We start from the raw sequence: 20,198 nt of genomic DNA, 5'->3' as shown, positions 1-20,198 counted from the left end.
CCTCCAGCAGCCTCTCCATCCACCTCTGCTTCCATCTTTTCCTGTGGTTGAGCCCCAGGGTCCCATCTACTGGGTCCCCCTCGCCCTGGCCTAGCCCACCTTTCCAGTTTATCCTTGATTTCACCTGGCTTGCTCTCCCTGCACTCTCCTCTGGACCTGTCAGCACCCTCACATACACCTCATTACCCACCCCCGACCGCCATATGCATTTGGTCACGGAGTTTCCTCTGCTTGCAGCAGGCCCTTCACACCCCACTCCTGCCCGCTGTCAAATTCCCAGTTCAGTGCCTACCTCCTCCTGCATTTTCCCAGCAGGATTAACTTTTCCTTCCTCCATGCCCTCAAAGCACTGTTTGCACCTCCATTGCCGCACATCCCCTCTGCCTCCTGTGGTGGAGTTTCACTATCCTGTGCGTCCTCTCTCCTCCAAGGGAATTCTGACCCTACAGGGGGAGCAGCAGTCCTCATCGCTCCCTGGGGTGTGGCTGTAGGCCTGAGGAAACTTCTCCTGCCTGAGCCTGCTTCCCTAGCACCTGGCACGGCACCTGCTCACGCTGGGCACTGCAGACATGTTGTGGTAATTGCCTGTACACTCTTCTGAGAGCCCATCAAGGGCAGGGCTTGTCCTGTTCATCCCTGTGTTCCTCGTGGCTAGCCTGGTCCTTGACACACAGCCAGTGCACAATAACAATTGTCGAGATTCATTCATGAAGTGAAGTTGGAGAGTTTAAAAACTTGTTCACAGAGAAATCTGCTCACTTCTGCCGAACTGTGCTGACTTCCCAGCCCTTCGGTATCACACCCCATGCCTGGGAAGGCCCGGGAAAACCAATGCGTGAGATAAAAGGTTCCGTCGGGCAGTGCTGCTCCCAGCACTGGGTTTGTCAGTGTCCTTATGTGAGGGCCCAGGGTGAGGGAACCATCACTGGCTGGAACATGGCTGGTCACTGTGGCAAAAGGGACAAGTAGGGACGCTTCTGCTAGTGCTTTATAGCTTCTGCCTGGAGACCACCCATGTGACTTTCACTCGCAGCTCACTGGCCAAAGCAAGTCCCATGGGCGACTTGACTCCAAAAGGAGGGTGAAGGAGTTGGAGACCACTCGTGCAGTTGGCCACACTTGCCTGCAAGAGCAGAGCTGCTTACACTCTGACCTCACATGGGATTCAGTAGGTCTGGGGAAGAGCCCAGACTTTGCATTTCTTGCAAACTGCAGGCTGTCTGAGGAGCAAGGGCAGAGCTGTGGAGCCAACAAGCTGAAACAAACATTCCTTCCTCTCCTTCTCCATCCTCCCCCTCGTCTGCAGAGACACAGCTCAGCTTGTAGCTCTGTCGTTCTACATTGCAAAACAAGAGAAATATCCTTGGCAATCTGAAGACACTGATTTACCTCGAGGGTGCAGAGGACACGGAGGAATAGATAATGAAAGCCATTAGCTGTGTGCAAACCTGCAGAGTATGGGAAAGGAGGGAGCACGGGAGCACTGCAGCTGTGTTAAGAAGCCCCATTGGTCCAGCTAGAGGCCGTGCATTTGCATAAGCAGGTCTCTTAATGGACCAACTTAGATCTAATTGTGTCACCTCTTTCTCTCCTTTCCCTCCCAATGAGTTCACAAAGCTGGGAGGGTCAGTGAGCTCTGATGGGGCTTCAGTAAAGGCTTCAGCCCCTTTGAATGTGCTCCTTGTCATTGTCACACTGTGGTGGCCTGGGTTTGTTCTCCTTGCGTGTGCTAGCAGTGGTTGATGACTCTCAGAGACAATTCCATTGTCTCAGAGCCTGGAGCTCCTGTTGCTCTGGGGTCCTCTTTGGTGTTGAAGAGAAGCACTCATCCCCTTCTCAGAAGACACATACACACGCACACACCATACAGGCTTAGTAAGCCCAGCCAGTCAGTGCCCAGTCAGCTGTCCCCCTTCCTTGTGGCTGAACCGCAGGGAGTGGGGGTGCTTCTGCTCTGCACCACTGAGCCAGAGATGAAGGAGCCTCTGCCTAGCTCAGAATAGATGATGTTTTCTTATTAGTGGTTTTATTTAAAAGCCATGCCAGTCATTTCACATTTTTTTCCAGAAGTTTTGATTGACAGCTGTCTGGTCAACCTATGCTCCCTATGGACTAAAATAGCTGACTGGGGCATTATCTGGACTTGTTAAACCGGCATGGGTGTGTGTGTGTGTGTACACGCACGTGTGCACACGCAGGACAGAAGCATAGCATGGAATTTCATGGAGTGGATGTAGAAGGAATTGAAGTGGTCTCGGTGCAGAAGGTGAGGGTAGGAACCAAGTGAAGTGCCTGGTACAGGCGTCCTGCTGCCACTAGAGGGCGGAGTGAGTCTAGAATCCACATGCCCGCGTCCTGCCTGCGAGTTTTCCCCTAAAGCAGCTCAGCTGGCTCCCAGACAGCAGCTTCAGGTTGACCTCTTAGAAGTCCGACCCTAATCTCCGATGGACTCAGAGTCATAAATTAGATTTCTGTTGTAGGAAACTAATTTCATACCACCACAATACTTTAAAAAGTGATCACAAAATGAAATACACATATGCATTTTACAAATAATTACATGAAAACCTAACACTTAAAGCTAAATTCCTTTGGTGGGTGTAGGGGATGTTGATTGCTTGGATCAGACATAATGAGGCTTGCGGTCTGATGAGGTATGAACTGCAGGTACCGTCTTTCTTTCCTGTGACTTTCCCTTTAGCAAGCATAGCCATTCCTCCTTGCCACAAGGGCCTTCAAACTGTGATGGAAATGAGGGTCATCTGTCTTGGAAATATGCACCGCTGAGTGGATCTGCCTGCCCATTTCCGGAGCCCTGTGCATGGCAACTGCTGGGGGATGGGCATTTGCAGTGGTGACTTTGGGTTGGCGGCTCAGTCCACAGGATCTAATCATGGTTGGATGGACTCCAGAGGGCCATAGAATCCTTTGAAATTGTAAGCAAATATTTGATTATTAGTTTATTTGGGTAGAGCGTCCAAACCGTTCACTGGAGTCTCAAGGGAATCCATAGTCCCCAAGAGACACTGTTCACATTCAGGTTCCTTTCTAGTGATACTTTTTCTAAAGTGTCTATAGGTCAGTTCTTCTAAGTCCTTCTAAGGACTTCTAGAGATAGTAGTGATAGTTGTACGACCACGTGAATGTACTTAGCTGTACACTTACAAATGGCTAAGATAGTACATTTTATGTTGTGTATTTTACCACGAAAAAAAAAAAGAACACCAAAAAGGAGAATCACTTGAGCCTGAGAGGTCGAAGCTGCCGTGAGCCATGATCACGTGACTGCGCTCTAGCCTGGATGACAGAGGGAGACCCTGTCTCCAAAAACAAAACAAAAACAAGGTGTCCCTAGGTCAGTCCTCCTAAGGCGGGGGGTGAATGTATACACACGGCATCCTCGTGTGCACAAACACAAGGTGCGCGTGCAGGCCCCTCCCTCCCACGCATGTGCCCACAGTTGCACAGGCATCAGCATCTCTAGAGCCAGCCCCCTCCAGTGCCTCCTGGCCCCGCTCTGTAGAATTCCTATACAAGGTCCTTGTGGATTTGTATCATCCCTTTGCACCTCTCATGTGTCTCAGGACAGAATACTCAGCATCCCGGGGGCTTCCTTACCCCCACAGCCCCAAATTCCGGGGACAGCATGGATGTGGGAGGGGGCATGGAATCCAGACCTGGATTCTTGTCCCAGACCCACTCCTCACCCTTGTGGATTTGAGCAAGGCCTGTGAATTTGAATAAGGTCCCTAACTGCTTTGGATTTCCTTGCGTAAAGTGAATTCAAGTAAGGCCTGTGAATTTGAGTAAGGTCCCTAACTGCCTTGGGTTTCCTAGTGGGTAAAGTAGAATAACGGCCCACCCTGCAGGATGACTCGCCTGATGACATGAGACAGGGAAAGGGAGGCACCCTGCAATCCGCCTCCGCCCCATTAGAGGGGCCCTGCAAACTCCTCCTGACATCCATTAGAAAATTGACACTGAACCAGATGCTTAAAACGCAAATGCTGCTTTCCTGGCACTCTGAGTGTGTCTCCTGTCATCTCTTGGAATCGGGAAGTTACTTGGGAAGTTGGTGGCACTTGATATTTAGAGGGTATGTCTCCCTTTGGGTGGAGGGCAGGCAGGCAAGTCCAGCGCTCTTGCCATCAGGTGACCTGGGACAAGCTCTCTGTTAGCTTTCTGTCTTGATAATGGCGTCACGGCCACTGGGATCAGCTGGGTGGGGCAAGAGAAAGAATGGCCAAGCCACACACTTGGGGCAAGTCCTTCTGCTGTGGCATTCCTTTTGCAGTTCTCTAGAGGAGTGCAGGGTCAGCGCCAGAGGCTGCTGATACAACAGGCTGGAGCATAATGAGGTGTCTGTTGTGGGGTGTGCTTGTCATGTTCCAAGATGTGTATTATTTGACAGCTAAAGAAACAATGAAAAGCAACAAAATATGGCATGTACATATAGTGGAATAGTATGCAGCCTTGGAAAAGAAAGGGCATTCTGACGCATGCCACCTCCTGGAGGAAGCTCAAAGACATTAAGTGAAATACGCCAGTCACAAAAAGACATACTGTGGGATTCCACATATATGAGGGAGCTAGAGGAGTCAAATTCAGAGAGACAGAAAGCAGAATGGGGGCTGCCCAGGGCTGGGGAGTAGGGGAACAGGGAGGTTTTATGCAGAGTTTCAGTTCAGAAAGATGAAAAAGTTCTAGTGATAGTTGTACAACAATGTGAATATACTTAACTGTACACTTAAAAATGGCTAAGGTAGTACATTTTATGTGTATATTACCACAACTTAAAAAAATAATCGCTTGAGCCTGAGAGGTCGAAGCTACACTGAGCCATGATCACGCCACTGCACTCCAGCCTGGGTGACAGAGTGAGACCCCGTCTCCAAAAACAAAACCACAAAACCACCACCAAAAACCAAAGAGATGGCCTGTGAAATAAGCATCACATATTTTGAGTCCCAGGGATGTGAACTGGGTAGGGAGAGTCTGACTCACATACGGGCTGATCCACGTCTAGAGCTCCTTTGGATATTTTATAAACTGTCAGGCTCCTGGGGCGGGGCGGCATTCTTGTCTAGCCACTTGTGGGAGGAGTCAAGAGCCAGGGTTCAGGGCTGGCCTCGGCTGCTGACCGGTGGCCGCGGACATGCCTCCCCTCTCCCCGGGCTTCCCTGTCCTCAGCTGAGAAACGGGAATAAGAACCCTACGTTTGAGTCAATGGAAGGCTCATGTGAATAGAGAGTGGAAGCCCTTCGGAAACACTGTGGTTCTGGACAAACACAGGGTCTTGGTCTCCACTCTGGGCTCTGGGTCTCAATGCCTTTCTAACCTTGCCCACTGGTGCCCACTGCCACCTGTGCTGCCAGGAGCCATCCTGCATTTCCCAGGGTGGTATGAGAGCGTGTCACCTCCATGCAATAGGCTGAGACACTCGGGCGCTTGGAGAATCTCGGTGATCCTAATCATAAGCTTATTAGCAGGCTGCAGTCAGCAGAGTGATCACATGTTCATTACATTTGTTACAAGAAAGGCTGTTTACCGGCCGCCCTAGAAGGACGGATGGGACCTGCTGTGCCCGGCTGGCCGGCCTTCTGTAGGGAGTGACCGGCCGCTTCTTGTGCATCTGTGGTGTTCCTATGAGTCACTGGAGCTGGAGACTGAGCTGAGGTGGATGAGGCCAAGGGGATGGGGGGCTCCATCACAACTTATGAACGCCCACCCGCCTTCCTGCCCCAGAGATCTGCTCAGCTGTAGAAGTGGGGACTCTGTGGGGGAATGTGGATAGGGGCTACTTAAGGAAGGCAGGATGGGCAGGCTAGCTTTCACCCCTGGGTGGGGATTTTTGGGAAATGGAGCCAGCACTCTGCAGTTGTTAAAACATACCAGGCAGGCTGAGTGTAGTTGCTCACACCTGTAATCCCAGCACTTTGGGAGGCCAAGATGAGAGGATCGCTTGAGGCCAGGAATTTGAGAGCAGCCTGGACAACATACAGTGAGGCACTGTCTCTACAAAAAAAAATTAAAATGAGCCAGGCATGGTGGTATACACACCTGTAGTCCCAGCTTTTCTGGAGGGGCTGAGGTAGAAGGATCACTTGAGCCCAGAAGGTAGGACCTGCCATCAACCATAATTGTGCCAGTGTACTCCAGCCTGGGTGACAGAGCAAGACCCTGTCTCAACAACAGAAAAGCCAGGCAGAGCATGGCGCACTTTCTGTGCCCTCTCTGGGTTCCTCGTCCCAGCACAGTGAACTGGGTAAGGGCCCATTGCACAGGCAGAAAGCTGAGTCCAAGGAGAAAATGATGACAGAAGGCAGGCACAGGAGGCTTCCTGGGGCCATTGAGGAAGAGTCTGTGAGAAAAGCACAAATGACCAATTCTGTTAGGTGACCTGGAAATTCCCTGGGCCAGGTGTCGCCCCACACGTGTTACTGTATGCAATCCTGCTGACTTCCTCCTAAAAGGTCAGCAAGACAGAAAAAAAAAAAAAAGCCACAAGCAAAAGTCAAGATACTTGGAGTCAGTAAGAGAAACACTTGGGGGAGCTCGGCTCAGGTCATTCCTCCCCTGAAGTGGAACATAGAGAGAAGGGGCATGTGGGACTGGCTCTTGGTGCAGCCCTGGGGGTACCTGGCCCCACAGGCTGGAGTAGGGAGTTGCGCTGGGGCTACCCTGGGCAGAGGCAGGCGCTGGGGTTGAGCAGCAAGAGCACCTCTTTCTAGGCTTTTGAGCCAATCTAGGCAGTTATTTCAACCAGGCAAGTCTGTCATGACCTGAACTCATTCTCCATCCCCAAAAGTGGCTCCATAGGGCCTGGAGGATGCGCACAGTCCTGTGAGGGCACCTGGGTCTTGAGGCCGGAGCACCACTGCCCTGCCTCCCTCCATCCAGCACAGTCCTTCTGGTGACACCCCACTGTCACGGGTGCAGCCTCCTTACTGGAAGGCGCCTGAAGATTTGGCAGGTGATGTGAACAGTTGTGTCTGCAGTCACGAATGGTCCACCGTTTTTATGGGTCCTCCCTATGGATGGCGGGAGAGGGGAGAGGCTATCAGGCTGCGTATTACGTGGGTCCCTACCCTCTTCCTCCTCTCCAGCTCTCCTTCCTGCTCCTGAGGGCCGATGAGAGGGAGTAAAACCACGATCAAGATCTAAGGCCTTCCATCTGCTGCAGTTCGTTAAGGAAAAGTAGATGACCACAAGCACTGGTGTGTCAGCCATGATCAGTAACACGCTACCTAGGAACCCCTGTCCCGTCACTGACTGGGACACCTGGTGTGTGGCGATACTGCAGGAAGAGGGCTCGGGAGACTGGCGTGCACCCACGCTGACACCTGCATAGCTTGGCCTCAGTGCCAGGTTGACCAGTGGACTCGCAGGGGGCCCAGAGGGACCGTCTGTAACCCAGAGATGACAGCCTTCATCCCCCACCTCCCCCTTGCTCCTGCACCACCCCAGTCTCCCGGCAGAAGAGCAAATGGACTTTTTCAGGAGCCGCAGATGACAGGGTGGCATCCTTCTGTGCTCCTCCCTGCAAGGACACAGCGCCACAGTGCCACCATCTAAAGACTGAACCCGCCCATGAAACTGGCCAGGGCTCTGGGACATGGAGAGTGGCTGCCTGAGCTCCGTAGTCCCCTTCTCCCACCCACCGTTCCTTCCCAGGCCCCAGAGGAGGTGCTTGGGCTTGAGGTACCAACAGGGACCCAGGTGGAATCCAGAAGTCGAGAGAATCTCTGAGAGATCCCTAGAATCCATAGTTCATTTTCTCATTCATTCATTCATTCATTGCATACGGTGCAGGAAGCCCGGAGATCAGGGAGAGACACAGACAGTCCTGGGGAGTGGAAGTGGCTTGGAGAACAGAAGGGTTGTTGTAATGCAGCTGTCATCAGTGCTGTTGGGCATTGCAATGCCAGGAGAACATAGCATGTGGAGCAGCTTCTGCCTTCAAGAATCGGGCAGGTTTCGCAGAGGTGGGGACATTTGGTCTGGGTCCTGAGAGATGGGTAGGAGTTCCTGCGATGGGAAGGAGGAAAGGACATTCCATGGAGATCGTGTGCAAGGGAATGGAACATTCAGGAAGTAGGTAAATATCAACAACACCAAAAAAAAATAGTGCCCAGAGAGGAAGGGAAAGGCTGAAAAAGTAGAATATGATGAGGGAGACGATGCTGAGGGGTGAATCAGGGAGAAGGGCCTGGGGTGGAGCGGGAATGGGGAGAAGGCCTATGGTGGAGTGGGAGGGGGAGAAGGATTCCGGATGGAATGGGATGGGGGAGAAGGGCTTGGGGTGGAGTGGGACCGAGAGAAGGATTCGGGATGGAATGGGATGGGGGAGAAGGGCCTGGGATGGAGAGGGACAGGAAGAAGGGCCGGGGTGGAGTGGGATCAGGGAGAAGGGCCTGCGGCGGAGCCGAACTGGACAGGGAGAAGGGCCCGGCGTGGAGTCGGATGGGGAGAAGGGCCCGGGGTGGGTTGGATCGGAGAGAAGGGCCTGGGGTGTTCTGACTCGGGGCCAGGGAGAGGCCCCCTCCTGGGTTTGGGGAGGTGCTGGGGCAGGCCCAGATCTCCCAGGCTCCCTGGTGAACAGTCAGGGCAGTGCACTCTTTGAAGGTCATCAAGCCTGCAGGGCCCTGGAGGGAGAGGTCGTGACTAACTTAATGCTGTCACTTGTGCCGCACACAGCGGGGCCCACCCAGGGGGAGGGCGAAAGAGCAGGGCGGCTGCGAAGCCCACTGAAGTCAAGAGGTGAATCAGAACAGTGGCGGAGGGAGACCCCACGGAATGCATGGAGTTGTCCGAGGGGAGTGACTTGCAAGTGAGGCAGCGGACGAAGGAGGACCAGGAAGACACTAGATGTGACCTGTCGTGGTCCCTTTCCCCTTCCTTCGCACCCAGTCTCTTTTTCGTCCTTTCCCCCAGTTTTGGCAGCCGGTGGGGGGTTGGGGGGAGCACTGGGAAGGACAACCGAAGCCTACAGGTTGACACCACGCTCATTGCAGGCCGGTGGCCGCCACCTCTGTCCGCCACCCGACAGGACCCGTCCACGAGGTCCCAGCCAGAGGACGGTGCGGAGGCGTTGGCCGCCCAATGGGCTGCGGTTTCCCTGCTCGCCTTGGAGGTTTTTCTTAGTGAAGTGTCTGCCATCTTGTGGCTAAGGCTGGTACTGCCGGGGCCCACCAGCAAACCTCCCTTCCAGGCTCCCCAAGGGGGTCCCTGGGCCTGTAGGTGGCTGCGAGGGGAGGAGGAGGGGAGCTGGGCAGTGGTGCCGGCCTCCCTGTATGAACCCACTTCCTCCCACGCTGTGCTCAGAGAATCTTCTGAAGACAGCAGCCGTGCCTGAGAGGCCGTCCTTGTGCCTAGGAGGACAGGGAAGAGGGTGGATCTTAGACACAGGCAGGCCGGGAGGTCTGCACAGGGGTGGCTGTAGAACACGGACCGCTCCCCTACACAGGCACAGCTCACGGCTGGGAGCGAGGCCCCCTCAGCAGGCGGTGTCTGCCGTGGAGTGGGCGGGCGCTCTGAGGACCCTCACACCTGTGGGCAAGAGCGCACCCGGGCACTGGGCCAAGTAAGTCTGTGAATCCCGCTCGCGTTGTGAATCCGGAGCCCTTGGGATCCGATTTTTTATTTGCTATTTGGATACAGCTGCGAGAGATGAGAGATTATTTTACATCTCTCAGTTCTCCGAACTTGCCTTGGACCAGGAACGTCAGGCCCTCACCGCGCCTTTTTCTCGTCTCCAAGCTCTCTGGTGCTGCCTGGAGCAGATGGCACCCCCCACAGACGTCGTCCTTACTGTCGTCACCAGAATATTCCATTTCCACAGCCACCTGGCATCCCAAAGCCTTCCTTCAGTGGGCAGCTTCTTCACAGGCAAATGCTAGCGATCGCTCAGGTCCCACCGCGGGCACATACTCCATTTCCAAGGAGGTCATTGCTAACTCTAAATCTACCCGTTAGTTAGCCAACCCCACATGCTCATTCTTAGAGAGGTTCTGTTCGCTGAAAACAGTCTGCAGCCAAATGCAGTGTGAGCTGGGGCCCAGTCATGGAAACAGAAAGCTTCTATTCCATCAAGCTGGATGGGTTCTACAAAAGGAATTCGGTGTTACAGAATCGTTAGCAGGGCTGTTAGCGTGAAGGTCAGGGAAAAGCACCCCAAGATTTCAGGATACCAAGATGTTACTGAAATTGCCAGAAGTCATTGCTGATGGCATTCCACGGACTCTCCGGAGAGGGCCGGGAGGAGCTGGCAGAGTCTGGATTCTGCTTCCTGCAGAGTCCTGCGCTCATCCTCACAGCTGCGCCCTGCAAAGAATAGCTTCTCCTTTTACGTAGCCTGCCAAATTTCATGTGAGTTTCTCTCATTGGTGGAATCTGAAGCAGGGCCTTGCTGGCAGCAGAATCTGGGGAATGCAGTCTGCGAGCTTTCCGCCTGTGTGTACCAGGGTGAGCTGAGAATGTCAGGGACCAAGGCACAGTGTCTGACACACACTTTTAAATACGGGTGATAATAATAGGACTTCCTTCCCATGGCTGTGGTGAGGCTAAAATTAACATGTGTGAAGTCTTTGCACAGATCGTGGCATATGGTAGACCCTCAATAATTGCTAGTTTACAAAAAATTGTCAAAACTATATTAGAATGGCTCCTTATTCTCATTCCTGACCCCTGCAAGAAAACTGACTGCCTCTGAGCTAGCTGGTCCAACCCACCCGCCTCCATGGGGACCCTGCCCCTTATCGTTCTGGAGCTGCTGGGCCTCAAGATCCTGGATCGGCCTTATGCTGGCTCAGACGGTGAAACAGAGATACAGGAAATAAGTGACATTTCTCAAGAAAAACCCGAAGCAGTGAATCCTGCTGAATATTAATATTGGATGCACTGTGCTTGGCAGACTTGAAGACTTCATCTCACATGGACCAGCGGACAGTCAGAGTGTGGTTGGTCCCCTTGTAAAAACACAGGTCTTGGCTCTGCTTTGCAGCTCTGTACCAGATGGAGGCAGTGAGAGCGGGTTGAGCCTCTGTGGCCCTGTGCTCACATGCTCCGAGCAGCCTGCAACAGGAAAGAATTAGGGCACAACTGAAAACCAAAGGGGAAAAGAAGCAGGCTGAAATCCACAGGGAGCAATGTCTATTTCTTAGTCTGTCTCCTGCCCCAAATAGCCCCTCTCTCCTCTCCCAGCTTGTGTTGACGCGTGTCTATCCCTGGCAGCAGATGTCACTGGGACGTAAACTAGGACGCAGAGGGCGGTGATGAGCCACAGGCCACGTCCTGCCCTGCCCTGACTCCCCAGGATCCCTGGCCTGGAGTTCAGAGCACAGACCCCAAGTGACGCTCTGCTCACCAGGACGTGCCAACAAGGTCCTGCTCCCCAGAGCCACAGCGAGGGGGGGGACCCTCTGTCTAGCCTGGGAGTGAGCTGGGGTCCTGTTCCTGAGCTAGTGGGCAGATGGGATAGCGCCAGGTAGAGTTGCAGCCATTCCTTCCGTCCCTGCTCCATCCCTACCCTGTCCACCCGTTTCATTCTCTCCCACTGCAGCCCTGCTGAGCCCTCTCGGGGACATCCATTTGTCCTCGGGGACAGGCAGGGAGCCATGCTTACCTGCTGTTTCCCCTGGGAGAGCTTTGGGGCAAGTTTCAGACAGGCCCACAGCATCCAAACCAGGGCCCCCAACTTGCATCTGGGACAGCAGGGGTGTGGGGGTACAGTGTAAATTACAGATTTAAAAATCTGATATAAACCTGATTTCAGTTTCCAGTCAACTGAGGCACAGCAAAGTAAGTCCCTGCCCAGCATCACTCCACTTGGAATGCACAGAGCCCAACCCAAAGGGACGCACTTCTCGTCCCGAGCCATGCGTCCGCTCCCTGCAGCCCTGGCCCCTCAGTGCCACCCCTCGCAGGGGCCGTCTCTCTAGCATGGGAGCTGATGGTGCCTTTCCATGTCCCCACAGGTTCTTTCAGAGCACGGCTTTGGCCCCATCACTACCGACATCCGGGAAGGACAGATTTTCTACTACGCGGAAGACTATCACCAGCAGTACCTGAGCAAGAATCCCAATGGCTACTGCGGCCTTGGGGGCACCGGCGTGTCCTGCCCAATGGGTATTAAAAAATAATTTCTCCCCACATAGTGGGCCTTTGCGGTTCCAGTAAAAATGCTTTCAACACATTGGGCAGTGTTTGTGTGATTCACAATCATGGCATTTGAAGTGCACAAAGTACAAAGAAATTTATAGAGATCTGGTTTTCTCAAGTATAATCTACAGGAGACGTGATGGCAAGTTGATAAAATGTGATTTATCTCCTAATAAGTTACGGTGGGAGCAGAGCTGTGCAGTTTCCTGCGTCATCTGGGGTCTGAGTGAAGATATCGGGGATGCTGTGTTCACCCTTCTTGGTAGAAGCTAAGGCATGAGCTGGGAGGTTGCTGGACAGGGCGGGGGACCCCAGAAGTCCTTTATCTGTGCTCTCTGCCCACCAGTGCCTTACAAGTTGCAAACGTGTATAGCCTCAATGACTCATTCACTGAAATCCTTCGCTTTACCAAATCTAGACATGCATAGGGGCTTTCTCTTCCTTTTCAGCCCTCTCTGTGCAGAGAAAAGATGTGAGTCTGCTTGATGAATTCTAATGCTTTGCTTAGAGCTATGAGAAATGTTTGGTTTAATAAAAATCTACAGTCCAATAATGCAAACTGCCTGACGTCTCCTCTGTGTTTGACTTGCTTAGGTAGGATATTTTTAGGTGCTGTAAGATGAACTTAACGGCTCTAAACAGCTTGGGAGGGAAAAAGCCTCAGAGCCATTTACCCCCAAATGGGAACAATTCGGATTGAAATTTTTGGTAAACATGCACACCTCTAGCTCCTTGCAACCTGAGTAATAATAGTTGTTCTCCAGGTGCCTGTCACATCCCGCACATCATAGACTATTCTAGTTAGAGCAGACCCCTTCAATCCCTGCCCTTAAGAACCTTTATATTCCAGACAAGGAGATGGGGGCATAAGCAATACACATGTAAACAAATGACGAAATAAGATGATGTCAGGTTCTGATGAGGGATGTGAAGATGATGAATGGGGTAAGACAGTAAGTTGCGTCTGGGGACTGTGAGATTGTGTTCAGGGCTGTTTTAGCGAGGTTGGTCAGGGAGGCCTCCGTGAGGTGGGTGAGACTTGATGTATTAGTCCATTCTCACATTGCTATGAAGAAATGCCCGAGACTGGGTAATTAATAGAGAGGTGTGATTGGCTCACAGTTCCACAGGCTGTACAGGAAGCATGATTCTGGCATCTGCTCGGTTTCTGGGGAGGCCTCAGGAAACTTACAGTCATGATGGAAGCAGGAGGGGGAACAAGTGGGGGTACCACTTACTTTTAAATGACCAGATCTCAGGAGAACTCCCTCAGGAGAACAGCACTGAGGGATGGTGCTAAACCCTGAGCAGCTGCGCCCATGGTCTGATCCCCTCCCATCAGGCCCCACCTCCAATACCAGGGATTACAATTCAACAGGAGATCTGGGTGAGAACACGGATCCAAACCATATCACTTGAGAACCAAATGAACTAAATCAGCAGTCCCCAGCCTTTTTGGCACCAAGGGCCAGTCTCATGAAAGACGATTTTTCCTCAAGTAGGTGGTGGGAGGAAGGGGGATGGTTTTGGGATGATTCCAGCACATTACACTTATTGTGCACTTTATTTCTATTATTATTACATTGTAATATATAAAGAAATAATTATACAACTCACCATCACATAGAATCAGTGGGAGCCTGAGCTTGTTTTCCTGCAACTAGATGGTCCCATCTGGGGATGATGGGAGACAGTGACAGATCATCAGGCATTAGATTCTCATAAGGAGCGTCAACCTAGATCCCTCGCATGTGCAGTTCACAACAGGGTTCACGCTCCTATGAGAATCTAACGCCACCGCTGATCTGACAGCAGGCGGAGCTCAGGCGGTAATGTGAGCAATAGGGAGTGGCTGAAAAGACAGATGAAGCTTTGCTTGCTTGCCTGCCACTCACCTCCTGCTGTGAGGCCTGATTCCTAACAGGCATGGACCAGTCAGTACCAGTCCGTGGCCCAGTGGCTGGGGACTCCTGAACTAAATAATTCAAGATCTAAAGGAGGCAGCATGTTGGGAATACACTAGCGGAAGTGGAAGCTGTTCCATCAGTAGAGAGAATTCTCACTGAGGCAGGTGGAACCAGGTCACGGAGAGCCTTCGATTGGATGAGATAATGGGCTTTTTAGTTTATTCTATTTAATTGGGCCCCATTGGAGCTTTTTACACACTTTCTCCCTCATTTATTTTTAACCAGAGCAACTGGATGGCTGGGGGTGTGATTTGCTTGTAAGAAGGTGGATGTGAGGTGGAGGTAATGGGATGAATCATGCAGTTTTGGCCACACAAGTTTGAGATGCTCCTCGGATGTCCCAGTGGGGATATGGAGCAGGGGAATTGGTTGCATGGGTCTAGATCTTGGAAAGGATGAGAGGAGGAGAGATTTCAGAATCCCCAGCATATACATGGCGTTTGAGGCCATGGGACCAGCTGAGATCATTTAGGGAGAGACTGGAGAGAGAGAAAGGGTTTGAACATTGAGTGCCGGGGTGTTCTGACATGCAGAGGTCTGGGAAAGAAGGAGCAAAGGAATGGAGAAGTGACCCCTGAGGTAGGCACAGGCAGCGAGTGTGTCCTATAAGCAAGTTGTTTCTAGAGTCTGGGGAAAAGCTTAGGCCAACTTCCATGTTTAAAGCAGAGCAAAATAAAAACTGACGGGGCATCCAGCCCTTTGAGGAGGGATCTTGCAGTGTTTCAAGTGGCACATACCTTGAATCTTGCCCTAAGCCTTCCCCAGAAGGAACCGGGATCTTTTCCCAAGGCGACTCTGCACTGGTGAAATGGAAATAGCCCAGGCCTTGTAGGAGTTATTACCCACTGCTCCTAAGCATGAAAGACCAAGGTCCACTGCAGAGTGGGGCTTATGAAGACCAGGTGACAGATGGGGTCTTGCTCTGAGTCTGTCTCTCAGTGGGTTCAGTGGGTCTAAACAAGCCTGAAGTTATTTCCCCACTCCCAGAATGCATAGTGTGTATTAGCCATGATTCCAGCTTCTGCAGCTTGATCTTTCAACATCCATTCACCCCACGCGCATATGCCCCTGACCTCCTGCCTGCCTCCTCACCCCTGCTTCTCACTAGGAGGAGTCTTTCTCTTAGGGGTGCAGGTTTGGTTTGGTTTGGTTTGGTTTGGTTTTTGAGATAGAGTTTTGCTCTTGTTGCCCAGGCTGGAGTGCAATGGTGCGATTTCGGCTCACTGCAACCTCCACCTCCCGGGTTCAAGCAATTCTCCTGCCTCAGCCTCCCGAGTAGCTGGGATTACAGGCATGCGCCACCATGCCCAGCTAATTTTGTATTTTTAGTAGAGACGGGGTTTCTCCATGTTGGTCAGGCTGGTCTCGAACTCCCAATCGCAGATGATTCACCCACCTTGGCCTCCCAAAGTTCTGGGATTACAGGTGTGAGCCACTGCACCCGGCAGGGGTGCAGTTTTTTAAATACAAACTGATTGATCCAGAGTTCACAGCCCAACCACCTCCTCTGTCTGACTCTCACACTCCAGGCCGCTCTTGGCTTTCCCAATCGCCCCAGGCCAAGTGCTTGACAACTAGGGACAGCCCCTGTGCCCGCGAGCCGCTGAAATTATTCACACACGCCTGTCCTGAGCCTGTTCATTCTGCCACTCCTTCCCATGGAAACCACGGAAGCAGGGCTTCCACCCACCCTGCTCCAGTTCTTCCCCTTCTCTCGAGACCTTTGAGTAGTAAAACTCTTCTTTTACCAGCAGCCATCTCTAGATCTGTTGGCTTTATTAGACCTAAATAACAATAAAACCTATGAAAACATCGTGAGATAGATACACCCAATAACTGACGAAATCCCCATTTTAGCTCGCTGATCCATGGAGTAAAGTCTCTTGTACTCCCCCACTCCCAATATAGTGAATAAAACAATGCCTTTTGTCTGGGAGAATTTCAAATTTTGGCGGCACCAGTGGCAAACCCAAATGATACAGGCTTGGGGATTGCTGCCTAACCCTATGTCGTCACCCTGTTTGGCAGTTGAAATACTGTTTTCTGTCTCGCAGTATTGTGTCATGCTTAGGTTTCATTCACATGTTCTCAATGTCTTCTTGAAAGTCATTATGCAAAATATTGAGCTGGGCCTGGGCACGGTGGCTCGCGCCTATAATCCTAGCACTTTGGGAGGCCGAGGCGGGCGGATCACCCGAGGTCGGGAGTTTGAGACCAGCCTGGCCAACATGGTGAAACCCTATCTCTACTAAAAATACAAAAAATTAGCTGGGCTTGGTGGCGTGTGTCTGTAATCCCAGCGACTCGGGAGGCTGAGGCAGGAGAATCACTTGAACCCTGGAGGCAGAGGTAGCAGTGAGCCAAGATTGAACCACTGCAGTCCAGCCTCGGCAACAAGAATGAGACTCCGTCTCAAGAAAAATAAATAAAAATTGAACCGGACAGTTCACTTAGGGACATGTTGCTTGTTTAACGTCTTAGAGCTTCTGTTATGATGGCCATGACGTGTCATTCTACTGCCCACGGTGACCCTCCCACCCCCAACTTCTAGCAGAGAGTACTGGTAGATAGTCATGCTCTTTCCTGCCAAGCCCAGGCACACTTTCAGAATTCCTGTACACCAAGGACCTTGGGCGGGCACTGCTAACCGATCAGACTTGGTTTTCAGGTGAAACCAGAATTGCTGACTGAAGCTTTGCATGTAATGTCTCAGCCAGGGGTAAGTTCACCGAAGAGATGTCATCTAAAGAACAGCGTATCATGATGTTAGCCACAGCATGGTAATCAGAGAGAGCCTGGGACAAATGCTTTGCTGAGTTCCAGAAATTCCACAGAGGCTGGTGGAGTGATCAGCTGGAGTTAAGTCAGGCAGACCTGAGGGAAAATGCTAGCTCTGCCTCTTATAGATTGAGTGATGCTGCAGAAGTCACATGATCATTCTGAGACTGTTTCTTTGTGCGTAAAACGGCGATAATCACACCCATGTTGTAGGGCTTGGGGAAGATTAAATACTATACATATATGTGTGTGTGTGTGTGTGTATGTGTATGTATGTATGTATATATACACTTTGTACAGAGCCTGAGATACAGTAAGTGTTCTCTACATGGTAGATATTATTATTGTCTTCTTATAAAGGAGAAAAGGGGATTATTTGCTGAGACCTTTAAAAAAATCTCATTCGCTTTTGTGAGTCCACCCTGTCCCCAGAATGATGAGTGACATTTTCCAGACATTATTAGTTTGTCTGAATAGTTTATGAAATTTCCAGGGAACAATATTTTTTAACCATATGTTGACTCTGAGATGTCCTTTTTGCCCCCCAAATTTTAAATATTTCCATCAGAGAACAGGCTACACGTTCTTTGAACATGCTCTGAGTTCCAACTGGGACATTGGGACACTTGGGATGCCAAGAACGTGTCTGCCTGATGTCGGCATTGAGCCCGAGGCAAATGTCTCTGAACTCCCACTGGTCACTTAGTCTGTGCGTCTTCACAGAAGGTGACATCTCTGTGGGCCCCTCTCCTCCCTTGCTGTACAGTGGCTTTTCTGTGACCAAGTGGCCCCCTTGGAGGTGGAAGCAAAAGGAAAAGCTCTGGACGGAGGTTCCCCAGCTCCTTGATAATCTGTAAAAATCTCTGGCGCTTCAGAGGAGTTCATTGCTGACATTAAGAGCTGCTTCTCATCGCTCTTTTATTCATTCAGCCATTAGTTAATTCTCTCAACATGAATCTATGCAGCTCCGGCTGTGTGCCAGGGTCTGTGCTGGATGCGGGGGGCATCATGTCAGCCAAACATGGTTGCCGGCCTCAATAAAACTGTTCTAGTGGGGAAATCAGATATTAAATGAGCAGTGTCACAACTCCATAATTACAAACAGTGGATGTGCTCTTGGGGAAAATCATAGTGTGCTGTGAAAGAGTAAAAATGAGGGGATCCGATCAAAGCTGAGGGAGCTGCATTTGGGCTGAATTCTGAAATTCCATGAGAAGTAACACGCAAAGCGGGTGTGAAGATACAGTTGGGAGAGGGACACGTTCCAGGCAGAATCATGTACAGAAGCCCTGGGGTGGAGCCTTTGAAAGAAGGAATCTGAGAGCTGTGGTGATAGTGCCATGTGTGTTAATGCTGCTTTTGTTTTTACAAAGACTTAACTTTTTAGGGCAGTTTTAGGTTCGCAGCAAAATGGAGAGGAAGATACAGAAATGTCCCTATGCCCCCCCATGCCCTCCCCAACTATCACCATCCCCCACCAGAGTGGTACATTTGTTACCATTGACGAGCCACATTGCCACGTCATTATCACCCAGAGTCTGCAGTTTATATTCAGGTTTGGTCTTGGTGTTATACAGGCTGTGGGGCTGGACTCTATCCGCTGTTAGAGTATCATAGAGAATGGTTTTCCTGACCAAAAAATCCTCTGTGCTCCATCCACCTGTTCATCCCTGTCTCCCTCCTGACCCCTGGCAACCACTGATCTTTTTACTGTCTTTATACTTTTGCCTTTTCCAGAATGTCAAATAGTTGGAATCACACAGTAGCCTTTTCAGATTGGCTTTTTTCGCTTAGTAAATATGCCTTTAAGTTTCCATCATGTCTTTTCATGACTCAATAGCACATTTCTTTTTAGTGCTGAATAATATCCCATTGTCTGGATGTAGCACTATTCATTTATCCATTCACCTACTGATGGGTTTCTTGGTTGTTTCTAGGTTTTAGAAATTATGAATAACGCTGCTATACACATCTGTGTGCAGGTTTTTGTGTGGACGTTAGTTTTCAATTTCTTTGGATAAATACCAAGAAGTGTGATTGCTGCATTGCACAGTGAGAGGTATGTTTAGTTTTGTAAGAAGTTGCCAAACTGTCTTCCAAAGTGGCTGGGCCATTTTGCATTCTCACTAGCAATGAATGAGAGTTCCTGTGGCTCCACATCATCACCAGCATTTGGTGGTGTCAGTGTTCTGGCTTTCGGTCATGTTAATAGGTGTGTAGTGATGTCTCATTGTTGTTTTAGTTCACATTTCCCTGATGACCCATGATGTGGAACATGTTTTCATGTGCTTATTTGTGTCTATAGATCTTCATTGGTGAGGTGTCCATCAGTCTTTGGCCCAATGGTTAATTTTTCACAGCTGATCAGTGTGATGAGGGGTGCTGGGGATGAAAGTTGGTGATGCCCACACAGTGAGTTTCTGCCTTTTTGAGCACCCATATTTGAACTCGGCAACCTGGCTGCATGAAACTCTTAGGTTTTTTCCCCCACTTTTTCAGCCATCTTTTAGGGTCACATGTTGGGGCCCCTGGTTTTTATTGTTGATGATTATTTTAAAACTGCAATGACCTCACTGTTGGATTTCATTTTTTTAAACACAAGGGCTGGGGGTGGTGGCTCACACCTGTAATCCCAGCACTTTGGGAAGCTGAGACAGGCAGATCACTTGAGGCCAGGAGTTCAAGACTAGCCTGGCTAACATGGCGAAACCCCGTCTGTATTAAAAATACAAAAATTAGCCCAGCATGGTGGTGCATGCCTGTAATCCCAGCTACTTGGGAGGCTGAAGCACAAAAATCGCTTGCACCGGGAGGTGGAGATTGTAGTGAGCTGAGATTGCACCACTGCACTCCAGCCTGGGTGACAGAGTGAGACCCTGTCTCGAAAAACAAAAAATGTAATTTACACAAAAAACTACATACAAAGTATATAATTTGATAAATTTTTAATATACGTATATAGCCATGAAATCATAGCCACAATCAAGATAATAAATATATCCACCACTGCAAAAATATCCTCACACCTCTTATTCCTGGACCTGCTTCCCCTATTCCATATTCAGGACCCAGTCCTAAGGCAATCCGCTTTCTGCCGTTAAAGATTAGTTTGCATTTCTGAAATTGGTCTCAGCATTTACTCTTTCTTCATCTGGCTTCCTACTCAACATAAGTATTTTGAGATTCATCGATGTTGCTGTATGTGTCATTGGTTCATTCCTCTTCATTGCTAAGTAGTATTCCATCGCATGGATGTACCACAGTGAGTTTATCCATTTACTTGTTGATGGACAT

General features: G+C 50.6%; 1 protein-coding gene across 4 annotated transcripts in view; it reads left to right on the top strand.

Annotated features, from left to right (window-relative positions):
• The window catches only part of MSRA (methionine sulfoxide reductase A), a 366,455-nt gene extending 353,740 nt beyond the window's left edge, over window positions 1-12,715 (top strand). For all 4 annotated transcript variants that reach the window (XM_025394753.1, XM_025394751.1, XM_025394754.1 and 1 more), the window contains one exon: window positions 11,976-12,715. In XM_025394753.1, coding sequence (XP_025250538.1) covers window positions 11,976-12,140 — 165 coding nt within the window. In that variant the 3' untranslated portion in view covers window positions 12,141-12,715. The remainder of the gene's footprint in view (window positions 1-11,975) is intronic.
• Window positions 12,716-20,198: the final 7,483 nt, after the last annotated feature.

The sequence above is a fragment of the Theropithecus gelada genome, chromosome 8 (assembly GCF_003255815.1).
Source record: "Theropithecus gelada isolate Dixy chromosome 8, Tgel_1.0, whole genome shotgun sequence".
Lineage (NCBI taxonomy): Eukaryota > Metazoa > Chordata > Mammalia > Primates > Cercopithecidae > Theropithecus > Theropithecus gelada.
The sequence above is the reverse complement of the archived record's forward strand: the minus strand, read 5'-3'. Positions and strand labels throughout refer to the sequence as shown.